Genomic DNA, 25250 nt, shown 5'->3' with positions numbered 1-25250 from the left:
TAATGCATGTGCACAAAACAGTGCTAGGATTCTTTTTGGGGTGGGTTGTGTTTTAGGAGAAACATAGTAACTGAAATATATGCCTGCAATTTAAATTGCTACTTTGATGAAACTTAAGGCATGGCTAGTTCTTGTGATAATGGAAACATTGTGTGGGTGGGTGGGGGGTTGGAGAAATATGACTCCAGATTTTTGTTCTGCAATGAGTTTTCATGGCAGAGTTATTTGTTTTGTTTTCCTTTCCTAGCAAGCTCACAATAAAAAAGATGATGAATTTTGCAACATTTGGCAATCATTGCAGAACCCTGGAAAGTCTCAGCCTTCCATACAAAATAAGGATGAAATGGTTAGTATATGTCAAGAAGGGGCAGTCTCATTTGTATCCATCTTATATGGCGTGTTGATGATCAAACCCAGATCATAAATATTTTGAGGGAAGCTCACTAAGCAATTTAGTATCAATGAGTCAAGTTCTACCTGGACCTTTGTCTCAGTCCTTTGCCAAATTGAAGCCAATCAGTTTCACCATATTCCATCTTGGTAGTGCTTCCAGGTCTGTGTATTGGTTAAGGGTTGTTTTAATATTTTTGGCTGTCTCAGTTGTGCAGCAACAGCATCTCATGTTCTTTAGCCTTTTCTATGGCCAGCTTGAATATTTCAGTTGCCATGGAAACACTATGTTGATAATCCTAAACAACTTGCTAGGATGTAAAATTAAATTCATTGTATGACAATTTATACACATCTAACAGCTCAAAGCCTGAATATTTCTGAAAGTCTTGCCATTTACCTCAAATACATATTTCCTAAATATTTATTTTTCAACTTTTTTCTGGTCTTTATTTCTTTCAGAGAGCTAGAAGCTGTCTCCAATTTGACAGAGTGCTTTGCACTGAATTTCAATGACAAAGTTTAGGAAATTGAGGGGGGGGGGGTGTTTCTTCTGCAGATCATATATTACCCTCTTGTGTTTTATGTAATCTAAAATACGTGATCTATGCAAAACGTTACTCTTGCAAAACTTGATTTTCTAGGGTGAAGTTTTTTTACCTCAATATGTAAAATTCGGTGGCAGTAATAGGTCCTGCAAACCAGGTTTCAATGAGAATAGCTTTAAAAGCCAGCAAAAAGCCCAGGACTCATTTAGGAAATGTAAGTACTTTAACTTTAAATATTTTTTTAACTTTTAACTTTAAATATAAGAATCCTGTTTTGAAAACAGCTGACTTCAATGGGTATCACTGAATCCTATGCTAAAAGGAGGACATAGTCAATGGCTGTGGATCTTAATTCTTTAAAACTCATCCATAAACACAACATTTTTTAAGTTTTCCACTGCAGCTTTGTATCCTGATTCTATCTACTTTGTGATAGTACAATATCTGAATAGATAAACCATGAAGGAAGCTAGGAAAAATATATTGAGTTGTGTGAAGAAAGCTCACAGTTCTACTTAACAATAAATCCTACTACAATTAATGGATTTTTTTTAGTAAAAACATACAGAAATTTTATTTTTCATTGTATTTTAAACTGGTTGTATGATTTTTTTAATTCCAGCCAAAGAGGATTCTAAAGAGCCAAGAAATGAAGGTCAAACACAAAAAATAGCAAACAAACTGGTAATTGTTTTCTTTCTGCTTGCATATGACTACTCATAATTGTACTTTTGTTATTTATTTATTTTACTTTTTAGAGGTCTTTTCTGGAAATCAGTTCAGAATTTTATTAAGCAGATTTGTGATGAGCAATATAGTATTGCTTTTAAATGTCTTACAAGAGTTATTCCAGTATTTTTCTTCATGCACATCATAGCTTAGCTAGGAATTTCTGCCAATTCCCCAAAATGGCATCTGGAGGAGTACTTGCCACAACAGTTTAGAATACAATACTTTAGAAATTACTTTGTCATTTACTCCAAGACCAACGGTAATCCCCAGGTTACAGGTTAAGAACCATTTGTCTTCAATTTGACTACTGGGCCTTATAAAAATATGAAGAGGGATCCCAATCACTATATAGTAGGACTGCAAAACCAAGGGACCTTTAATATAATTTCCTGAACAACATTATCCCTAACATCATTTTGGGCTGCATGGTCCTTTACTTCTGAAAGCAGGAAGCAAGTGAAATATCCCTCTATACCTTGCTGCTAAAGTTTTGAAGTGCTATGTCCTCTTGAAGGCTCACTGAGGCTACTCTGAGGCCTTCCCATGTCATTTCAGTATGTATGTGCATACGTAAAAGATACTTGTATGAAGACTTCAAGCAGTGAATTTGGAAAATTGCTTAATGAACTATTCACCCTTCTTGTATGTATAGCTTGTAGATGGGTCATTATAGAATTCTACAGCTTATGCTTGATTTTAAAATATTGGTAGTTGTTTTTAGGACAATTATTTTTCAATATTTTCACATATAAGAACCAATTGAATGAAGAAACTTCTATTAAATTGCAGGATTTTGCAGGTGTAAGTAAGAGTAATGTAAAGCTTTTGAAGAGAAATGAAGGCTCAAGTACACAAATAGAACAAAAGTCTGCAGTTCATGATCCCAGCATAACTGCAAAGGTAGGAAATGGCTGACTAAATAGAAATATATATTTGACTGTACCCTGGAGAGAAACAGTTTTATTAACCCATAATGGAAAGCTGGGAAATTCCACCACCCTCCATTTGTTATTGAACAACAATTTCAATCTACCTTCACAATTGGCCATAATTAACTGGGATTGATGGGAATGTAAATGGATCAACATCTGGGAATTATAGATTTCTGCTCTTGCCAAAGTAGTTAAATACAGCATTTAATTTTGTTTGTGGCTGTGTTTTTCTATAGAATTATATTTATGCTGATAATGAAAAGCTCTGGACCTGAAGTGATATTGGCCCCTATCTCCCTTTCTTAAATATAAATCAGAATATGACTTGATTGCCCGTGAGATGGATGCCTTCCATCCCAGTGGCTGGTTGGAATATTAACTTGACAGGATTGTTGAGTTAATAAATGACACAAAATTTAAACATTGCTTACATTAGCATTATATACTTATGCTATATTAATTGATTTATATATTGTAACTGCCCACTTTGCACAGGATTCAGAATTGGATAATTAATAGCTCAATAAAACCAATACAATGAAACAATAATTTTAAAAAAACGGTAACTCCAAACAAAAACACATAAACTCAGGAAAACTTATTCAATGGTCATACTTTTGAAAAGCAGGCAGGGTTGGAGCAAGCCAAATCTCAGGGAGAGTGCTATTTATTATACCAGTTCTTACATTGTTTTTGTTTTGTAAACTTCTTATCACTTTCTGATGTTCTTATCAATTCTATTCAAACCTGACTTTAATGACCTTCTCCTTCCCCTCAGCCCATTCACTGTTCATTTGCTTTGTTATTTGATTTTTATTCATTTTCTCCTTATATCAGACACCTGATGATTGATTGTAAACTTCACCAAACTGCTATTAGTGTAGATTGGTTGTGGATTTACTCACACTGCTAGTGCCAAATAAGTTCAACCTCACCTCTCAAGACTTCTTTGAAGTTAATGACTGTTATGACTAATATAAACTTGTCCCAGGTCATCATTATCCCAACTCATGTCAGGTCAGAGTTTAGGTGTGGTGTTCATCTTGAACCAACTGTATCATGATCTGATTCTAGAAGATTTTTCCATCAATCTGTTGGTCATAGGCAGATCAATTTTTCCTGACAGTGAAGTTAACAGGAACTGCCAACTTTCAAAAGGAGGGACTTATTGAGATGCCCCATATGTTTGATGGATTCAGCAGGCTTTCTCATAACACTTGAGTTTCCAATGAGCTGGAAAAATCTTACTAGTCTCTGGAATATAAGGGTGCCAGTAGGCCTTGTTCACTGATCATCTGGCTTTTCTTTGTTCACTAAGGAACTCCTGGAAATGAAATGGATGAAGAGATATCTAAAATGACACTGGCAGAAATAACCCCACATATAAGAGCCCAGATGCCTACTCTATGGCCATAAGAGTGGCAGAATTATTTTTCTATTCTTATTGCTTCCCTGGAACATTAGCTAGCTACACTGTTCAAAATATACCAGATGGTAATGGTACATGGATTAACCTTGGGAGATAGGAAGAGAGAGATAGCATAGATAATGGCCCGATAAACAAAATCTGTCTTATAGAGGGGTGGGGGTACAGAAAACATCTCAGAAGCAGAGGTGGTATTCAACTGATTTGCACCGGTTCAAGAGAACCGGTAGCGGTGATTTGGCATGGGTTACCGAACCAGTAGTGACTTCTGGAGGGCCACACCCCCGACCCGGATGCCACTCACTTGCTCTACCCATCCGATGCTCCCACCGCCTGCCCCACCCCGCCCAGTCACTCTTCCCCTCCTATGTGACACACTGAGTCCTCATGTCTTGCCTTTCTAACTTGCCTTCCCACGTAGTGCCTGCACCCCAACTGAGCAGCCCTGATCTGCCTGCTCACAGGTAAGCATACGTGTCATGCTAGCCCTTTCCCCACTATCCGTGGACCTTGCCTGGCCTCCCCCCACCATCCCCAGACCTTGTCGGGCCTTCTCCACCATCCCCGGACTTGCCAGGCCTTTTCCCACTGTCCCCAAGCTCAGCTGGTTAGCTAAGCCACCACACGGCGCTCTCCCAGCTATCCCTACCACATGGCGGCTGCCGCGCAGTGAGCAGTGGTGGAGGTGCCCCAAAAGGGAGGGCAGGAACTCCCAGGGCTGTTTCCCGTAGCCATGCCTCCGCCACCCACTTCTTTCTTCTCACGGGGTGAAAAGAAGAAAGGCGTGGCCGCAGCACGCTCCAGTCACCACCTCTGCCACCTGCTTCTCCCAGGAATGAATGGAAGAAAGGTGCAGCTGCAGCATGCTCCGGCCACCGTCATTGCCACCCACTTCTTCTCCCAGGGCTAAAGGAAGAAAACAGGTAGCCACGGCAGTTGCATGTGGCGGCAGTGGCCAAGCATGCAGCTGCCAAGGCTGCTCGCTTTCTTCATTTCATCATCCCCCAGGAGAAGGCAGAAATTGAGCAACAGCGGCCAGAGCGCCTTCTGCCTTTTCCCGGGGGTCGACAAAATGAAATGTTCCATCCGCTGCCCACCACCACCGCCTGCTTTCTGCCTTCTCCTGCCCACTGCTCTAGAGCTCGCCAGATCATTTTGTCCCAGTCAGAGCAGGTATGTGTGTGAGAGAGAGTGTGTGTGAGTGTTCAACATGCTGCCCCCTGCCGCCTCTTAGTGCCCCTCTGCTGGCCCCCTTGGGGATGCTAAGAGGTGGCAGGGGGGCATTTGAGGCACCGGCCCTGTAGGTTCACCCATTGAGTAGTAACACTCTGGAACCAGCACATCCAATGCGGAAGCAATGGCACATTATGTGCCACCGCGTTCAACACATTGCTCTCCTGCCACCTCTTAGCGTCCCCAAGGGGCCCGCAGAGGGGCACTAAGAGGCGGCAGGGGAGCATTTGAGGTGCCAGCCTGCCCTGCAGATTCACCCATTGAGGCGCCGGCGCCAGAGTCGATGTTTCCCGACGTGCCAGCGGGGGGCGGCACCTCAAACGCAGCAGTGGTAGCATTGCTTTGCTCTACTTTTCCAATGCTGCACCGCTGCCTCCCCTGGGCTTCCTCAACCCTGCCCTGTACTGGTTCCAGGAAGCAGGGAACAGCACCGCCCTCTACGACATATGTGCCCTGGAAGGGGGGTCGCTTGGGAGGCTGATCCCTGGCGGAAGGGGCAGCCTGTGAACTTGCTGTCAGGCATGGCAACTACAAAGAGGGGCGGGCTTGGTTGAGCGGGATCCTGGATATTGGGCATGTGGTCAAAGCCTTCCTACCTATCTACCAATCTATCCATCCATCCATCCATCCATCTTCCTACCTACCTACCAATATGTCTGTCTGTCTGTCTGTCTACCTATCCATCCATCCATCCAAAAGGTCTGTCTGTCTGTCTGTCTGTCTTCCTGCCTGCTTGCCTGCCTACCTACCTATCTATCTCTCTGTCTCTATCCATCCATCCATCCATGTTCGAGGCTCCAGCTCCACAGGCACATCAGGAAAGTAGAGCAAAGCCAGTCTGGGAGGGAGAGAGAGAGGGATGAAGGGAGAGAGAGAGACCTGATGCATCAGATTAAAATGAGGCCTAGTTTAGACTGAGGCCCTTTTCCACATTGAAACATCTTTGCCAGCACATTGAAACATCTTTGGTTTCTATTAAAGGTTTTGTGGATGAAACATGGTCAAGACTATCAGGAAGCTCTCACATTTTGTTGAGGCTTTAAACGGGATCCATTGGACAAGACCTCCACCCTAAAAAATTACTTTTCCCCAATGAATTATAGTGCCAGTTCTGAAAAAGGCAAAACCAAAATGTACTGGTAAATTACAAGGAGAATACACGCACACACACTCCCTTCTAACCCTTCTGGAGCAGGTGATTGGACTAGAATAAATATCTCATCTTTCTCCTTTTTTTTCTTTCTGTCCCTTCCTTCCATCACACCCTTTCTTTGTCCCTTTTTCTTTCTTTCCCTTTTTTCTTTCTTTTCTTCCTTCTCTCTTTCTCTCTCTCTTTCTTTTCTCTCTCTTTCCCTCTCTCAGGCTCACCCCATTGACTTGGTGCACTGCTCCACTCGGACTTGCTTGGGCAGGTCCCTCTGGTGCAGCGGGCTCAATGGGGTGGACCTGCAGGGCCAGCACCTAGAACGTGGCAGTGCTGGCACGTTTGAAAAGTAGAGCAAAGCCAGAGGTAATTTTTGCTGCAAAGAATAACAAAAGCTTCTGGGCTGTGCACAAGAAGGGACGCACATGTCAGTGCAATTCAGCAACATAAAATAAAGAAATACAAATAAAACAAATCAACAAGAATCAGCAAAGCATCTCTGATTAGATTCTATTCACTACTAGAATCTAATCAGAGATGCTTTGCCGATTCTAGTCCAATGACCTGCTCCAGCAGGGTTGGAAGCGAGTGTGTGTGTATGTGTGTGCATGGCTATCAAAACTCCAAAAACAGATCAAATAGCTCTGGAGAGGCCAGTCATAAATTAGAACACTTGTTAAACAACCGGCCATTAAGTGAGGACCACTTGTATTTGGTTTGCCAGTCACCCGGCCACACCTACCCAGTCACATGCCCACCAAACCACACCTACCCGGTCATGTGACCACCCACCCAGTCACATGACCAGCAAGCCACACCCTCAAATTAGGCCACGCCCACAGAAATTTGAATCCCACTCCTGGGTGGGGGGCACTGAGGATGAGTTTGTAGTACCAAGGGGGCAGTGGACTGAAAAAGTTTGGGAACCACTGATTTAGACACTATCCGCTACCCAACAAAATACTGCCTGTATACAACAAAATTGTGGACATTGTCCTTAGGTCACAATGGCAATTGGGACTAGAATTTCTGTCACTAAGCAGTGCGGTCATAAAGTACAATGCCATGTGATCGTGGGTGGACACTATGGAGTACAAGATCCCCATGTCATCCATTGGGGAAGAAAGTGGCATGAGTGATTTGTGAAGTCTGCCAACTTCCCCCATTGAGTTTGCTTATGGGAAGCCATCTGGGTAGGTTGCTAATAGTGACTCCATGACTGTGGGACTCTGCAAGTATAATTGTGGCTGGTTATCAAGTCCCGGAATTTGATCACCTGAATTGCGGGGACATTGTGATGGCCACAATTTCAAGTACTGATCGTAACTGAATGGTTGCTGAACAAGTGGTCATAACCCAACAATTACCTTTATACTGACACACTGATGCTTTATATGTATAAAATGGTTCTACTTTTGACACACACTTGGAAGTTTGAAAGTCGATGCATGTAGTGGAGAAAAAATATCTGCTGCGAATTCTGTATAGGCATCAGGAAGAGTATCAAACAAACCCAGTCACCCTGATTCTACTCCTAATTAAGGGAGTACAGGGTTGTAAAAGGAGTTTTATGGTGTCTACAGTAAACCAGGTCACTTACATGTTTAAAATAATAAGATCAGCATATTAGAAGTTTTATAATGAATTGTTGTTAAATTGTACTAAGGTGGTTTACTAAAAACACTTAACATTGTTGAGAATATTTGTTGTGCATCTTTTCAATTGCAGACTATTCACTATTCTATTGAAGGAGATGACAAAAATTGTAGTGAATAGTACAAAAAACAGATGTGTTCAGAATCAAAATGTGTTTAATTTTGAACTTGGAAAAAAACCTTTTCAAATTAGCTGAGTTTTGTAATAAGCTATTTATTATCTTCTTTTTCATTATAAATCTGTAATAGCAGAGTGGGTAGAAGCTATGCTAAGTTGTATAAGTAACATGGCAGAAAAATTGGTAAAATATTATTTTTAAAACACACTCAAATTGTTTTGAATATACTTAGTAAGAACCTTCTGTGTAATATTTAAATCTCATTATTTTTACACTGTATGTTTCTAACTATATCTTTATCTACTTCTTAGAATGGGTCTGAACTTGGAGATATTTTGGCATCTTTAAAAATTTTCAAAGAAAAGGAACAATCACCTGATTCCAAGGAGTCAACAAAAGAAGATCATTTATCTCCCCAGTCTTTTGCCATGGTTTGTATATTGGATTGTGTTACCTATCAAATTGGAATTTCCTTTGGAATTCTATTTTCTAAATTAAGATGCAGAATGAATGCTAAAATCCCCAGTTATTCTGTATTTATATACATACACATATACACGTATATATATGCTTATAATATATTGCTATTTAACTTCATTTTTTTAAAGAAAGGAACACAGATGCTCAAAGAAATTTTGAAGATAGATGCTTCTGCCACTCCAGAAGGAAAGACTAATGAAATTTCACCTTCCACTTGTAAACAGGACTCTTTTGAACCTGCATCACAATGCAAACACCCCCAAAAGATAGGTATGTCTGGTTTAATTTAGTAAATTGAATAGTTGTAGCAGATTATAAAATTAAAAATTATAATTACTTATAACTACTTCAAATTAGAACTTTCTTCTTTATCTACAACAAAATCTTTAACATATTAAAAATATTATTAGGAATAGGGAGGATGGGAAAAATTTAACTGGTTTGTACACCTTCAAAAGAACATGGAACCATTACTATGTACAGACTTTTTGATTCTCCAGGATCTATTATTCTCTTGCTACCAAAACTGGTCTATTCAAAGACATTTCCTAGCCATCTATGTCCCTTTTGAAGGGGCCATCTAAAATATAGGGAGGATGCCTGCTTGCAATAGACCAGTTGTGAATATGTTACATTGAAGCAGTAATGTTCAAAACATTGGTGTTATACATTCACTTTTATATTATGTTTCATTGATAGTGGACTTCATGAATAAATCTAATATTGGGGTGTCACAGAACATTCAAGCCATGGGAAAAGGAAGCTATTCTCCCCTTGGAACACCAAATACAATATCTACTGCTGTGTCTGAACTTTCTCGTATCTGTTCCCTTGTTGGAATGTTGCAACCAGATTTCTCATTCCTTAGAACCCCACAGGTAACCTTGGAATTAAACAAATTGGCTGAGTAAGTTAATTGTTACTTATTTAAAATTGAAGGAAAAACTGCCTTTTAATAACCTCTTTCTACTTGCATAAATCAAGGATTTGCTACTGCATTTGGATTGTGTAGGAATCCACCAATCTTCATTTATACTCAACAGAAAGTTGCTTCTAACACGTTCATTCATGGAGTGGATTTCCTTGTCTATCTATGTCTATGTCATGTCTATATCTATATCTATCTATCTACCTACCTTCCTACCTACCTACCTATCATTCCACTCCCCATCCTCACCTATACGTGACTCTGGGCAGCTTACAATAAAACATGGCATAGTATAAAAAGCATAAATAAAAATATTCCTCTTCTATCAGGGAAGATGTAAATCACATCATTAATGAACAAAATAGCAGTGGATATAATGGTAAACAGTTCTGGAGACACAAGTAAGAACCTAAATAATTTGTTAGAAATCTCTCCAAGGCAAATTTAGATTTTATTTATTTATCTAAGAAAACATATATGAATGCCCAACTCACTCTCAGTGACTTCAGGAGGCTTACAAGATAAAATTTAGATTATATAGGAGAGAATGAAAACAAAGGGAGGCTTTGCTGAATTCTAATTTTATTTATTTTATATATTAAATGCATATGGCCACTCATCTCACAAGAAGTGACTGGGAGTTATACAACAATCAAATAAAATATAGGGTCTCCTAATCATTCAGGGAGTTGGACTAGATGACCTCCAAGGTCCCTTCCAACTCTGTTATTTTGTTATAAAACAACATATATGTAAAACAATCATTATAAAAATATAAAAATCATTGTTAAAAATTAAAATATTATTAAATTAAAACTATAGAAACCTTAAGGCATGGAGAGAATGACTACAATAACCACAATAATGAAGCCATAGGAGCATATTTTGTTTCTGGGACCCCTTCCCCTCCCCCAAGGCCTGGTGTCATAACCAGATCTTAAGGGACTTCCAGAACATTAATAGGGATGGAGCTAACGTGACTGGGGGATGGGGTGGGGCAAGGGAGAATGTTACCTAAGGGGGCAGCACAATAGAAAAGGCCTGCCTCCTGGGATCCAGTAAAATGTAAGTCCGTAGTGGATGGTACATGCCTTCTTTGCTAGATCTAATGGTGTATTGCATCCTGTTTCTTTTTAGGAGAATTTAGGAGCCTATCACAGGACTAAAAGATAAGCTCTTTACTATTTTTGTTTGCAGTATGAGGCAAAAAAGGTATTTATTCATATTACATGTTTCTATTCCATAGACAATGACAGTTTGTCAAGTGAAATTATCCAATGGCTTATTAGTGCATGGACCTCAGTGCCATTCTCAACATGAGGCCAAGGAGAAAGCAGCATTTTTTGCTTTACAACAGTTGGTGAGACCATGATCTAAATGTTCTAAAACTATTGCATTGAATTTTTTACATATAATGCTTCTATTTTCTGATGCTGAAAGCATTATCTTTTTCATACAGAGCTCTATTGGGATGAATTTTCCCATGCCACCACAGCAACCATTGCCACCCCCACCAATATTTCCAAATTATCAGCCACTGGGAAATCTCATGGCACCTAGATCTATCCCTCCAGTTTTCAATCAACAGCAGACTGGTAAATTTGCTAAATGTTTATTTTTTATTTGTTCAGGATACGCAATCTTTTCCATATAAAAAAGTTAAATGTAGAATCTGTTTCCTTCTCTAGACACTCGCTGTCCAAATGATTCAAGCATCACTTAGTCCTAGTCCTTTGCAACTGGTCTTTATTGCTTTATTGCTTAAAAAAGTTAATTGTAGAGAGACAAGTTGTATAATAAAAAACAATTGATTAATATATTTAAAAACTCATTATATTCCTTGAATTGTTCCTCTTGCTCTGTAATTAATTGTATAGAATAAAATAAGAGACTATAGGGATTCTGCTGTAGTAACATCAGTTCAGACCTTGCAGTTACCAAATTTATTTAGTGGGTATTGTTGAAAACCAACCCACTAAAACAGTTTAAATAAAAAACAGCTTTTATTTAATATATCTAATTCTTTTCACAGCTAATATATTTCCGTCATCATTTCCTGGCTTTGGTTCAGTGCAGTGGGGAGCACCAATGCCAGTTCACAACAAATCTTATTATACAGGTTCATATCCTGGAAGTGCATATCCTGCAACTATACCAGTTGGTACACATAACCAATTTATACCTTTGCAGGTAAGTTTGACAGCAGACAGAATGTATATATAAGTATATTCTCTGATTTTAGAAAAGTAATTCAGGTTATTGTTTTGTTTTTAGGTAACTAAAAAAACAGCTGCAAACAAAATAAATTTTGAGTCTAAAGAGTTCCAAACTTCTCTTCAGGAGACACAGTTAAAGAATGATCAGTCAGTATCTGACACCACAAAACTGAATTCACCAGCTACTTCCTCAGATCCTTTAAGACCCTCTCAAACTGTTCAATCTGCACCATCTTTTCAAGAAAAAATGGTATCTCCAAATTCAAGGGTACCTCATAAAAAGTCAACACCAAATGTTTCTACCAAACGAAAACCCAGAAAATTGGCTGTCAATTTTGGCACATCGAAATCTTCAGAATAAGTATGGTACACAGAATGCTTACCTTTCTATTGTATTATACAAATAAATACAATTTAAAATTTTAATTCTGATCCAAATTATGCTTTTAATTAATATTTTCTGCTATACATTATTTTTAATACTAATTGTGCTCATTAAAGAACTTTATTTAATTGATAAAATCCAGAAAATGTTGAATTAAGGTAGCTATACAAGCCATCTTGCCTATTTTTTTAAAATGGCTTTTAAACATTAACACAAGAAAGCAGCAATAATATTGATAGCGCTAGAATCGCCTTTTTAAAACTGGAAGTGAGTCTAAAAGAATTATTCCTGATGATTTGTCTCCTTTTTAAAGATTACATAACTTTTACTATTTATATGTAACCAATATTTTATTTCTATATTTTAGATTCTTTAATCGGATACAATATGAATAGATTTTAACTATTGTTGCACTGCCAACTTTACCTAAAGTTATAACTAGGAATTGTACCAAAGCAATTTGAGAACTGAAACATGTTATAAAATTATTGTACAAGTAGTCCTCAATTTATGACAATTAGGACTAGAATTTCTGTCACTGAAGTGATGTCATAAAGTAAGTTATTGACTACATTGCTTAATGACTGCAATCCCAGCAGTCCTTGTTCTGTAATTAACCAAGAATTGTTGATCTTTAAGCGAGTACCCACCTAGTCCAAACCATCCCAGGTTTTGTCCTTCCCAGCCAAAGTGTCAATAAAAAAAGGGACTGCCTCTAGTTCCCCCCACCCGCCTATTTCACACCCAGTCCCTGCACTTTGGCCACCCTGCACTCTGCTTTGTGGAGCAGCAAGCAGCTCCAGAACAGCATGACTGTGAGGCTGTGTGACACGCCATGGAAAGCACAGCCCAGTCCTAGTTAACCTCACCATCCTGCACTAGCAGACCCCTAACATCTTGTGCTCTGCAACCATCCACTGACCTTCACCATTTCTTTGCTCCCGCTGCTAACAATGTATGCCTAATCTGGCTGCTGAGGGGCGGGGGCGGAGGCGGAGTTCAAGGCAGCCCTTTTGCAAAAAACAAACAAACACCTTTTTAGCAAAGCTGAGCTTTATGTCCCAAAATTTTAAAAAACTAAAAGCAGTCCCACGGAGGGGAGGGTTGGAATAGTAAACTCATCCCTTCCAGAAGCTCTTTACAAAAGGTTGCTTTGAGGGTTTTTTCCTCCTCTTTTAGAAACAGGAAGCTCACCCCCATCCAGAAGCTGGTTACAACAGGTCTTCTTTGGGTTCTGTTTTTCCACAACTGAAGCCAAGTCTACCAACCAAGCCAGGCATGCCTCATCAGCAATGGGAGGAAGAAGACAGTGAAAGTCAGCTGAGGCAGTGAAGTACAGGGTTGGGTCAGGGTTCCAAAAAGGCACAAATGGAGGCATAAACAAAGAGGAATTGAAGTGCCCCTGCAGTCATAAATGTAGGCAGGCTGCCAAGCACTCAAAATTTGATCAGGCAACCATAGGGGTTCTACAACAACTGTAATTCAGGCATAGGTTGTAAGTCTTTATTCAGCGCCATCATATATTTGAACAGTCACTAACAAATGGTGGTCAAGGACTACCTCTAAATGTCTTTAACTAAAGGTCCCAATGTTCTAGCAATTTATTTTTGATCTGCTTTTATCCTGAACACAAAAATTATTTTTGCACATTGCTCAGTAAACCTATACAACATGAACTCTGAACCTATCCTTATTTATGAAAATGAACTCCACAATTTGGAACAGTTCTTTTTTTATAGGATAAAAATTTGATATGATTCCTTTAAAAACATAATTTACAATCTTAATTCATACACAACACAAGTCTTTTTGTTTTTGTTTTATTGTTCACCTTCAATGTCTTTTGGGAGAAATAAAACATGAATCAGCAGGATACTGTTTTATTATTAACTTTTGAAACATTCAGATTGTTTTTTTTTTTACTGGAAGCAGTAGTAGCATTATATGAATGAGTATGATCACTTTCAAATAACACATTTCTCATGCTAGAGTAATTTCACTATAGGAAAATACCCAAATAATGTTGTCAATGTATTATCTCCACATATTTGCATCCAAGCTGAGTCCATGTTGATCCAACACAAAAAACCCTGCTTTTTTAAATGGAGATTTTCATAAAAAATTAGTACATTGTTACATTACAGCATGGGAAGTGGCCATACTTATCACTTTCAATTTGGACAAACAGTACAGTACTTATACTTCACCTTGAATTATGTTTAGCAGAGAATATTTACTTAATGCTGGCATTTGGTTTTAAATTCACAGTAGTTTAGGAATCTGCCTATAATTTTTCTGAATTTAAGTATATTAGATTATCTGTTAATTTGGGTTTTGGTAATAGGTGTGGTGTGGTTACAGATTTCCATGGATGACAACCACTTTTATTTGCCAGTGTGACTGAAGGCGGAATTACTTATTGTTTACATGTTTAGGGATATAAACATCCATACTCTAGGCCCTGGAATGTTTTTTTCTGTGTCAAAATCTGTAAACTGTGTGAGCCACTAAAGAAAAGTTGACTTAGAACCAGCAAAAATATTCATTTTTTTCCTATTAGATTTATATTTGTTTTTTTAATCCAAACTGCCACTTACTTTCAATGATTTCATTCATATCTGTACATTACATCTGTTCCATTTTTATTTTTCTTAAGAATCAGCCAGATCAGTATTAGTTTCCATATAAGGTACCCTGGGGTTTTTTTATGTGGTAAGACATAAGTAATTGGCTTAAGGCCTCTCAGAGTGTATTTTATAAATGCTGGATTTTTTTTCACAAATCTTGTACAAAGCAGTATTTTATTAAAATCTCAAAGGGAGAATGTGCAGATTTTATAATTTCTTTTCTAGAAAATGCTTTGTCTACCTAACAAGTAAGATGTGATAAATCAGCATGAATATCAACTGTATTTTTGTGTATAGTGTGTGTATGTCAGAATTCTATCATATCACATAAAATATTGTGCAAAGGTATTTTAAAATGCAAATTTACAATGTACAATGAAGGATTAACATGTATGGTTGAAATACTATGGAGAAATTTAATACAATAATTTTATATAAGATTTGGCTTTGTCTACTTGCATTAAAATGTAATAATGTAACGATTTGGCTAGAAGTTTTGGTAGCCAAATGATAACATGTATTAAGGGTTTTTTTACATATGTTGAGATCAGGATCATCAAAATTGAACAATAAAAATTAATATAGGCAGTTACAATCCAATTCTGAATTCAGGATAAATATGGAATAAAGAAGAATAAATTTAAATGACATTCTTAGTCAAAACACAATATTATATCCTAATTTCAAATAAGTTTGAAACAGTCCCCAAAAGGTCCAAATCTGATGAGCTGTATTCACATTTATCTATGAATAATTTGCTACCTAAATATAGATATACCAGTTGATTCAAATGTATATTGCAACTGCATTTTTAGTTGATCAATGCATCACCTTGCTTTTGATGGTACAAAGAAGATATAAAAGATTGTTAGCATTAAATGATTTTGCACAGAAACAACTTTCTATTCATTTGACTTACTAATTTGGAAAATGCTTTAATTCTGTTTTTTATGTTCAATCACTAACTTGTGGCTGATTCTTCATGACCTCACAGACCACAGCACACCAGGCTCCTCTGTCCTCCACAGTCACCAGGCTCTTCTGTCCTCCAGTCTCCTAGAGTTTCCCCAAATTCATGTTCATTGTGTCAATGACACTATCTAACCATCTCTTCCTCTGCCGCCCCCTTCTTTTGCTTTCAATCTTTCCCAACATTAGGGTATCTTCCAGTGAGTCCTCTCTTCTCCTTAAGTGGCCTAAGTATTTAAACTTCAGCGTCCGTATATTCCAAAAAATAGTCAACTTCACTATCTTCCAAAGAACAGCTGAGGTTGATTTCCTTTAGGATTGACTGATTTGATCTATTTACAATCCAAGGGATTCTCAAGAATCTTCTCCAGCACCACAATTTGAAAGCATAAATTCTTCGGTGCTCAGCCTTAACCTCAACCTTATGGTCCAGTTCTCACAGCCATACATTACTACTGGGAAAACCATAGCTTTGATTGTACATTTGTTGGCAGCTTAATGTGTCTGCTTTTTAATATGCTGTCTAGGTTTGCCATAGGTTTCCTCCCAAAGAACAAGGATCTGTTGATTTTATGGCTACAGTTACTCTGCAGTGATCTTGGAACTTGAAAATGCTTCCATTTCTTCCCCTTCTATTTACAGGAAAAGATGAGACCAGATGCCATGATCTTAGTTTTTTTTAATATTGAGTTTCAAGCCAACATTGTACTCTCCTCTTTCACCTCATCAAAAAGCTCTTTAGTTCCTCGTCACTTTCTGCCATTTGCATGTTATTGTCTGCATATCTGTGGTTGATATTTCTCCCAGCAATCTTAATTCTAGTCTGTGATTCATCCACCCTAGCATTTCACATATAAATTACTCTGTGTATAAATTAAATAAGCAATGTCACAGTATATAGCCTTGTTGTGTTCCTTAACCTATTTTGAACCAATAGCTTATTCCATGTCTGATTCTAATCATTGCTCTTGACCTGCATACAGATTTCTCAGGAAACAGGTAAGATGGTCTGGTACTTCTTTGTTTAGTCTATAGCTATATAAAATCAAATTAAGAAAGTTTAAAAGCTGCTTTTTTGTTAATTTAACAACTAATTTAGTTGTACCATAAAACTTTAAAGTATTTTTCCAGTTAGATACTTTTGATTTACAAGTTGTAGATATCTGGAAATACTCATCTATTAACAATCTGTTGAATCATCTACAAATAGTATAATGCACCAACAATTTAAAATTAGTTTTAAAAAGCAATTAAGTGCTTATTTCCTCCTGCTAAATGTGGGTATGAGAACATCATTTGGTCTGGATAGAAGGTCTATCAGACAACTTTTTTTTTAGCGTATGGCATGTATTAGCCAGGGATCACCGAGGTGGCTGGCTGCCTCTGTGAAAGGAATTTTTTGGGCAGTATTATCTTTACCCGTGGGACGCCTGAATGCCGGTAGGCATTCGGGGGAGGATTTCTTATCTCTACGCGGTTTATTCACTCACGGGAATCTAGCTGCCAACCTCAGCGGTGTGCAAGCCCAGCGTCTTAGCACATGAGCCACTGCGGTTCTTCAGCCAACTATCTAGCCTTTAACAAATAACCGTAGCTCCTACAGCAACTGTTTAAAATATGGGGAATATTCCATTTGTGTTTTAAGTCCAAATATTAACCTAGTCAAATGTTCCTGCTGATTTGCACAGCACAATCATGCCTACAGAACAACATGTTGATTTCTGGAGAATATAGAGTCCATGTTCACTTTCTCCAAGTGACTTATATTTCAGAAGCTCTTGTTCCAGGAAGGCATTGGTAAAGCTTCATTATACCACCAAGGCCTTCAGCAGTTCCAAAAGTTAAAGGAGAGACTGCAGAGCTCATTCCCCATTTCAGAAAAAAAAAAAATCTTCCTATCCGTGCTATTTTTCTTTCTGGAAAGTCCCTCTCTTCAAATTCTTACAATAGTCTTACAATATCTGTCCACCATGGCTAAGGAGACAGGTGCCATAGAAAATCCTGAAAAATCTTTCTCTGACAAAGAAGCCTGCATGTAACCACGCAGTCTTCCTGCTGATCATACTTAGGCTTTTCTGCAGAAATACAAATAGTCCTAATAAGGATAGTACAGGTTGTTTGGTTCTGTTAAGAAAGCTACTTATTGGAGAGGAAAGAACGGGCGGGCTATAGATGATTTTACCTAGATGGTTTTTAAGTCATCTAAGTGGACTCTAGGGACAAGAAAAAAAGGACTGACGATAATAGCAATTAAGATGGGCATAGACAATTCTAACTTTTGAAAATAAATTTTTAATTTAAAAAAGGGAGACTTATAAACCTAAATCAGATTACACAATATTTATTACCAATGCTTCTATGCTGTTTCAATAGCACACTAGCTTACAGGAAATATATGATACAGCACATTAAAATAATGCAATATACCAATTATATTTACAGTAATAATACCATCAATATAAATTCAATGGAATCACAATACTAAGCATATCACTTATACTGCTGAACTGTTTCTGATTTGAGAAATATAATCCAGAGAATACTGAAGACTGAAAGAACAGAATGTGTCATAGGATATAATCTACCCTGCACATATGATCTCCAGGGATTAAAAAAAAAGCAAGTTTTACCACTTGGAAAAAAGCCTGCTGCCAGTCTGAGAGAAAATGCCACTAATCTGTAAATCCTTTGTTAACTCTAAAATTAAGAAATAGGTAGCATTAAAAGTAGATTAAGCACTTAAGTTAAACATGCATGACCTGCAAATATGTGTCCTTAAAATTATTTTCAACTTAAGTGTTTTGCATTTTAAGTCACCAACTAAAGCTTGGGTGGAGGGAGTAATTTGCAACTTAATGCAATTAGTTGGTCAAGTATAGCCAAGACAAGATATTCTACATGTTTTAATGTTTCTTAATAAAGGGATTAATGGAGCTGCCCTCATACAGTCATTCATCAAATCCTCTGAACACGTTGGAACATTCCTGTTGCCTCTCATTACCCTGTTTGTCATAGCAGTCACATGCAAACATCAATTATTAGACTAATATAAAAGCTATAGTAATAAAATAGCATGAGAAAAACCATTTTCTTACTGTTTCCAAGGAAAACATTTTGAAGAAATACAACTAGAAAGGATTATAGAATCCTTGTTGCTCTCTGAGCTTGGTCATTTGTTTGCAGGCATTTCATTACCCAACTAGCTAATAACATCACTACTAGTGAGTGTAAGTTTTGTTCCCTCTGTATAAGCATAGATTGCCCTGCCCTGTGGGATATGGGTTTCTCCTTAGTAGTTTATTAAGGTATTTTTTTGCTTGTTTTTTTACTTATCTTGGTCTTGGTTGCTGGAGAGGATGTGTTCTGGTCTTTTTGATTCCTTCTTAGCTTTTTAGTTATCTCTTTTAACTGGTTTGTAAATATGGTTTATTATAGATTCTCAGAAATAATACAACATACAACAGAACTTGTGACTTCACAGTTAATAATGATAAACATGTTTCTTTTATTTCCAGGCATGGAAAGCAATTTATGCAATATTTCATTAAAAGTTAACAGCATAATTTTTCTTCCTCTTGTCAATAATACATAAAAATTCAGCAGTTATTTATTTCTACTTGTGCCAATAAGACTTTTCTTATCTTCCAATCCCAATTTGGAGATGACTGAACAATTACACTGGCTGGCATTGTCTCTTGGGCTGGCAAGACTTGGTTATTTCTCCCCAAGGCCATCAGTAACAAGACAAAACCTTTGCCATAAACAGAACTGGTCTGTTCATAACCCCACCTGGGAGTACATCAACAGTTTCATTCCAGTTCCTCTGGAAGAAAGTCTTCAGGAAACCAACGCCTAGAATCCATTTGGTTCACCATACACCCACCACCCTCTTCCTTAAATTATCTTCAGCCTAACCAACTCATTCTTCCCTGTCAGGGCATCACTGCCTTTTTAAAAGTTCTGATAAATTTTCTGAGATAAGTTTGTTGTTTGTTCCTTTCTCAGTTTCTGTTATTTGCCTGAGAGTTGATGTGAAGATTATTGCATACAACCTGCCCATCAGCAGTGCACAAATTAGTAAAACCCTTTCCTTGACTTTTGTGCAAACTCAGTTTCTTCCTTGGGGTAGAATTTGGTTATTTTAGAGCTGGTATGGGGAACAGCCCTTAGTCCTCAAGCCTTGTTATCCAGGGATAGAACCCACAGAAAATTCTGCCACCTTAAGGAACTCCTGAAGGAACTTCTCACACCTGTTCGTCTTCAGGGCTTGTCCTCACTTGAAGCAAGTGGAAAGGGGGAGGGTAAGAAATGCCTCCATTCTCACTGTGAGATTTGAGAACAGGCAGACTACCCTCCTTCCTGTCCTACTCCCAGAATCACTTTCAGTGAGAAAAATAGATACAATCTTTTATCCTTTCATTTCTGGCAACCCCTCCCCCCAATAATGCCTAGGGAAAGAAGGGAATCTTGAGAAATGGTTCCTTTTCCTTTCCCGCCTCCTTTTGGATCCTTTTACACTGCCGATCTGCGAGTAGAGGCAGTGTTGTCTATAATGACTCTTAAGTAACTCTTTAAGAGGGTGGAAAAACCTCTTTAAGACTAAAATCGCAGCAAACTATCTTTTAACTGTAACAACTTATTTATGCGGTTGCATCATTCTAGAAACAAAAAGAAACCACCTGGTTTTGGGCTTCAGTTCCTAGAATGCAAAGTATATTAGAAAACCAAAACAGGTTTTTGTGTTTTAAACTCGTAGGCGGCCTCTGGAGAACCTATGATTGCCTACACAAGCAACTTCGTGGAAAATTGCCTCGCCCCGCTCAGTTGTTTCCCCGAGACACCCTACAGAAACAGGCAAAGATTGCAATCTTGTGTATAGTTACATTAGAATAAAGCATTCGCAGGAGCCACCTGGGAAGTCAAATCCGAGAAAGGAAGCGACTCAGCAGACATTCCCTGCTCTGTTTCCTTCCCCTGGTTGGCTCCGGCTTCCCCGCGCGATTCTTTCGCTTCCCTACCAGCTTTTCTGCGAACAGCCTCCGCCCCCTTTTTCTCGCCTCATAAACCGCCCCTGAAGTAAGGGCGGCTTCTGCCGGGTCCCCAAAGGCTCGGTTGACACTTTCCGCCGGAGCTATTACGAGAAGACTTTCGTTGGATTTTGTGGAAAGTTGCTTCCTGGGCTTTGAAAGGCGCGACGCCGATGAAACTGATCGATAGTAGCGGACCAGCGGCCAACAATGCTTTCACCACCAGCGTTGCCACGGCCTGCGCTCTTGCCCCGGAGATGAAGTATATCTTGGGTATAGACGTGGGCAGCACGGTGATACGGTGCCATGTGTACGACAAGGCGGCGGTCCTCAAAGGATTTAGTAGCAAACAGGTGAGAATTGTGCGGGCCTCGGGGAAGAAGGCCCGACCTAACGAGGTTCTGTTAACTCCATTTTACACACCGAGTTCTTCGGGGATTGTTTTATACTATTGCCTAATATTACAACTCGAAGTGCAACGCGGCCCCCTAATCCAAAAATTGTGGGCGCACGAGATATGAGCCATCCAGACATGTTAAATCAAAAGGTGTGTGCTCAGTTCGTGTGTTCATTAAATAATTCGGCTCAACTCGCTACCAGAATTGATTCAGTAAATCATGGTTGTGCCAACTTCATCGTTTACTTAAAAACAAACTCAGACTCGTATTCCTAAATGGTAGGAAGAGCTGAATTTAAGAACTGCTTAAATTCAGTGGGACTTGCTGCCTTTCTATAAGTTATATACAATTAAAATTAAAAATTTTCCTTGATGTATATTTTATAAACATTTGCCTCCTGTAATCCAAGCTGGTTTCCTCCCAGTCTTTTTACTACTGGGCAGTATGTTTGTTTCCACTGTCTGGTGAATAAGGAAAGAATTGGGGTTTTTGTTTCTGCCCTAATCCCTGATTTAGTGATCACATTTGGCTTTGTAGGTTTTCTGTAATGTACACGGCAACATCTGTCGTCATTGGAATGTACAACTCGCTTGTTTTTTGTTCTTATTAAGTATAAGTAAATAAAAACAAGATTCACATTGAATGGTTATATAGTTATATGGTTGTAATGGTTATATAGAAATTGGACTTTGATTTAGTTTGCTATGTGGCACTGACTGAACTTTGTATGCAGCAGGAGTTTGAATAACAGAATCCATGATAAACACATGGACTGCACAATATTATGCTGACCTATTTACTACAGCATTTACAGATATCCTATTCTATGTACTGCTTAAATATCATTTTAAAATTCCAGTATTTAACCTGCACTTAATAATCACACCATAGGAATTGTTTTATTCAGTCATAAATAGATACTATTCATGTTTCTTTTGAAAAGTTTTCAAAGTTGATAAATAATATAAAAAAGTAGGTGTTAGTACTTTTGAAAGCAATAACATTTCCAATTCAAATCAAAACCATCTGGGTAACAACCTTGGACCCAGTCTCTTGTACTCACTCTCAGCACAACTCTTCTCACAGGGTTGTTGTGGAGAAAATAAGAGGAAAGAGTATTAAATGCATTCATTGCCTTGAGTTGCTTATAAAAATAATAAAGGTAGGATACAAATAAATCTTTTTTGAAAGTGCAATGATAATGCACAGATTCCCATGAAATGCTGATAGGAAGAATGGCAAAATGCAGTCTTGACTATGCTTTCAATGTCTGGATATAAAGCTTATTGGAAAAAAAATAACCATATCAAGCTGGAAGGAAGTGTTAAGTGGCATATCACAAAGATGAATTCTAGTTACTCTCTTTGTGCTATTCAACATATTTTTAAATGAATTGGATAACATGCTAAAAATATTGTGATGAAATTTGCAGACAGTATAAAGCTGAAGGATAATGGTGCAAAGTATGACAATTCTGGAAGATTTTATAAGCTGAAATAATAGGCAGAAACCAGGAAGAAATGCCAAGCAAAATGGGTTTTTCTTAGATTGAGTAAGAAAAGATATAGGATGGAGGGGGATCATGTTGGGTAGTGCTAAATGCAAAAAGGATCTGGATATTGTGGTAAATCACAAACTGAACATGAGTCAGGAATGTGATGCAATGGTGAAAAGGCAAATGCAATTCTAGGCTACTTCAACAGATGTGTAGGCTACTTCAACGGATGTGTAATGTAAAAGGCTACAATTTAAAAATGGCATTGACAAACTGATCAGAGTTAAGCAACAGGGTTATTTTGTTTGTTGTACTTTCCATAAACTGCCAAGAGTCCCTTAAGATTGTAGCTGGTATTTAAATATAGTCCTTAGGTTATAATGTCATTTGGGACCACTAAGTGACCCAGTCACACAATATTGTACTTTATGACTGACAATATCATGTGACCGTGTCACTTAGCAACGGTAGTCCCGGTTGCCATTATTAAATGAGGACTTTACATAATAGCTTCCTGGGTGTTTATTGACTTTGCTTTGGGGAAACCAATAAGGAATTGGAAACTGATCGCGTGAGCATAGCTTGCTGTGACGTAATTGCAAGCCAAACACCCAGATCAACATCATTTGACAGCGGGGAGGTTGAAAGAGCTGAAACTCTGAGGACCAGTTGTATGTCCTCCTCATTTAATGCTGTCACAAATTTCAAACAGTTGCTAAATGAGTTGTAACCTGAGGACCACCTGTAAAATCAAACCATGGTTATAAGAGGCTTGGAAAGGAAAATTTTGTAAGTATGTTTAGTCTGGTGAAGACTATAGGTAGTAATAATAGCTGTCATCCAGTATCAGAAAGGCTTTTATATGGAAACTAAGACAGAACTGATCCAGAAAACAAGTCAAGAAAATACGTTTTAATTACAAGGAAGTACATTTTGGCACTAGGTATATATTTCTAATGATAAGAGTTATTCAGTGAGAACAGTTTATCTTTGTATAAGTGAGATTTGTCTATCACTGTATAAGTGAGATTTGTCTATCACTGTTGGAAATCCTGTTTGGATTGGAATGACATATATGCCCCAATAAATAAATATACTAAAAGTCTTTGTCAGCCCCACTGAGTAGACCAGACCAGGAAATGAATGGCACAAGAAGACAAGCTATTTTTGTTCAGATTGGCTAAAATAAAAGAATCTTGCAAGTCTGATTGTTTCCTTTCTCTTTTCTTTATACTCTGTGAATCAGCTAGGAATCTACCTGAGCCACTTCAAAATATTAACTTATTTCTCTGGGCTTAAAATGTTGTTACTTCATTTCTACTACTCAACTATTTTGCTTAAGTAGTAGTTATTGCATATGGAATTCAAGGACATTTTCCCTACTCTCCATTGTGTTTAAATAGAGTGAAATGACCATCTTCTGCTCTGGCGCCCACTCTTTGGAATATTCTCCCATCACAGTTGAGATCCCCTCATACCCCTGGCCTTCTGGAAGAGCCCCAAAAATTAGTCAGTAGGGACTTGTTATATGTGACTGATAGGGTAGAGAAGATTCTCACCTCCAGGCTATCCGTCATCTTGGTTCATAACTTTTAACCTTTTAATTTTAATTGTTTTTTAAATTGTTTTAGCACCTTTAAACTTTTTATTATATTGTAAGCTGCCTAGAGGCACTGTATTAATGAGATAGGCCACATAGAAATTTAATATTTAATATTTTTTGTAGGGATGGTGCAGTAGAGGATTCTTGCCTTGGGTTCTGAACTGAACTACTATAAATCTTCATTATCTCTTCCAACTATTAATTCAATGATTCTGTGAAATATTTTTAAAAATATAGTAGGTATGCTGCTTGTTAATTATGTATTTCCCAAAGAAGCATCAAAGTTACAAACTACGTTTTTCAGTTATGACTCTGAGAAACCCAGACTAAGTACAGATAATCCTTAACTTACAACAGTTCATTTAGTGACCATTCAAAGTTACAACAGTACTGAAAAAAGTGACTTATGACTGTTTTTCATACTTATAACTATTGCAGCATCCCCATTGTCAATGATCAAAATTCAGATGGTTGGCAATTGTCTCATGCTTATGATGGTTGCATTGTCCTTGGGTCATGTGATCACCTTTGACAACCATATGAGAAGCAAAGTCAATGGAGGAGCCATATTCCCTTAACAACAGCATTACTAATTTAACAACTGCAGTCATTCACATAACAGCTGTGGCAAGAATGGTCATAAAATGGGGCATCATTTACTTAACAAACGTTTCACTTAGCAGCAAATGCTGAACTCAATTGTGTTGTAAGTCAATGACTACCTGTAATTATAGTTTAGCTTTCTCTCAATCTTGGTCATTCTTGGTGCGTTCAAATTCATGTTATGACGTGCATAAGTTGTCCTTACCATGAAAAGCTAATTCAGATAGTCCTTAGCTATAAATTTCTGATCTAATTAACCCTGCCAATTTAGTAACTTAAATTCCCAAGTACAGTAACAATAAATGCATTTATTGGCATTTTGTATGTACTGTGTGACCAG

General features: G+C 38.0%; 2 protein-coding genes across 10 annotated transcripts in view; both read left to right on the top strand.

The window, feature by feature from the left end:
* The window catches only part of XRN1 (5'-3' exoribonuclease 1), a 74688-nt gene extending 54131 nt beyond the window's left edge, over positions 1–20557 (top strand). For 3 of the 8 annotated variants that reach the window (XM_026701561.2, XM_087933277.1, XM_026701560.2), the window contains 11 exons: positions 248–346; positions 1035–1152; positions 1561–1622; positions 2460–2570; positions 8491–8610; positions 8788–8929; positions 9359–9537; positions 10834–10947; positions 11047–11182; positions 11620–11777; positions 11862–15463. In XM_026701561.2, the coding sequence (XP_026557346.1) occupies positions 248–346; positions 1035–1152; positions 1561–1622; positions 2460–2570; positions 8491–8610; positions 8788–8929; positions 9359–9537; positions 10834–10947; positions 11047–11182; positions 11620–11777; positions 11862–12164 (1542 nt within the window). In that variant the 3' untranslated portion in view covers positions 12165–15463. Of the gene's footprint in view, positions 1–247; positions 347–1034; positions 1153–1560; positions 1623–2459; positions 2571–8490; positions 8611–8787; positions 8930–9358; positions 9538–10833; positions 10948–11046; positions 11183–11619; positions 11778–11861; positions 15464–20540 lie in introns of those variants that run through there. The other 5 variants (XM_087933278.1, XM_087933276.1, XM_087933275.1 and 2 more) reach the window with 4 other exon arrangements.
* A 236-nt stretch (positions 20558–20793) lies between these two features.
* The window catches only part of GK5 (glycerol kinase 5), a 33999-nt gene continuing 29542 nt past the window's right edge, over positions 20794–25250 (top strand). Inside the window, exon 1 of one of the 2 annotated variants that reach the window (XM_026701564.2) lies at positions 20794–21164. In XM_026701564.2, coding sequence (XP_026557349.1) covers positions 20985–21164 — 180 coding nt within the window. In that variant the 5' untranslated portion in view covers positions 20794–20984. The remainder of the gene's footprint in view (positions 21165–25250) is intronic. The other variant, XM_087933279.1, reaches the window with a different exon arrangement.

This window comes from Pseudonaja textilis, chromosome 4 (genome assembly GCF_049901715.1).
Source record: "Pseudonaja textilis isolate UNSWEBS1 chromosome 4, rPseTex1.2, whole genome shotgun sequence".
NCBI classification, from domain to species: Eukaryota; Metazoa; Chordata; class Lepidosauria; order Squamata; family Elapidae; genus Pseudonaja; species Pseudonaja textilis.
The sequence above is the reverse complement of the archived record's forward strand: the minus strand, read 5'-3'. Positions and strand labels throughout refer to the sequence as shown.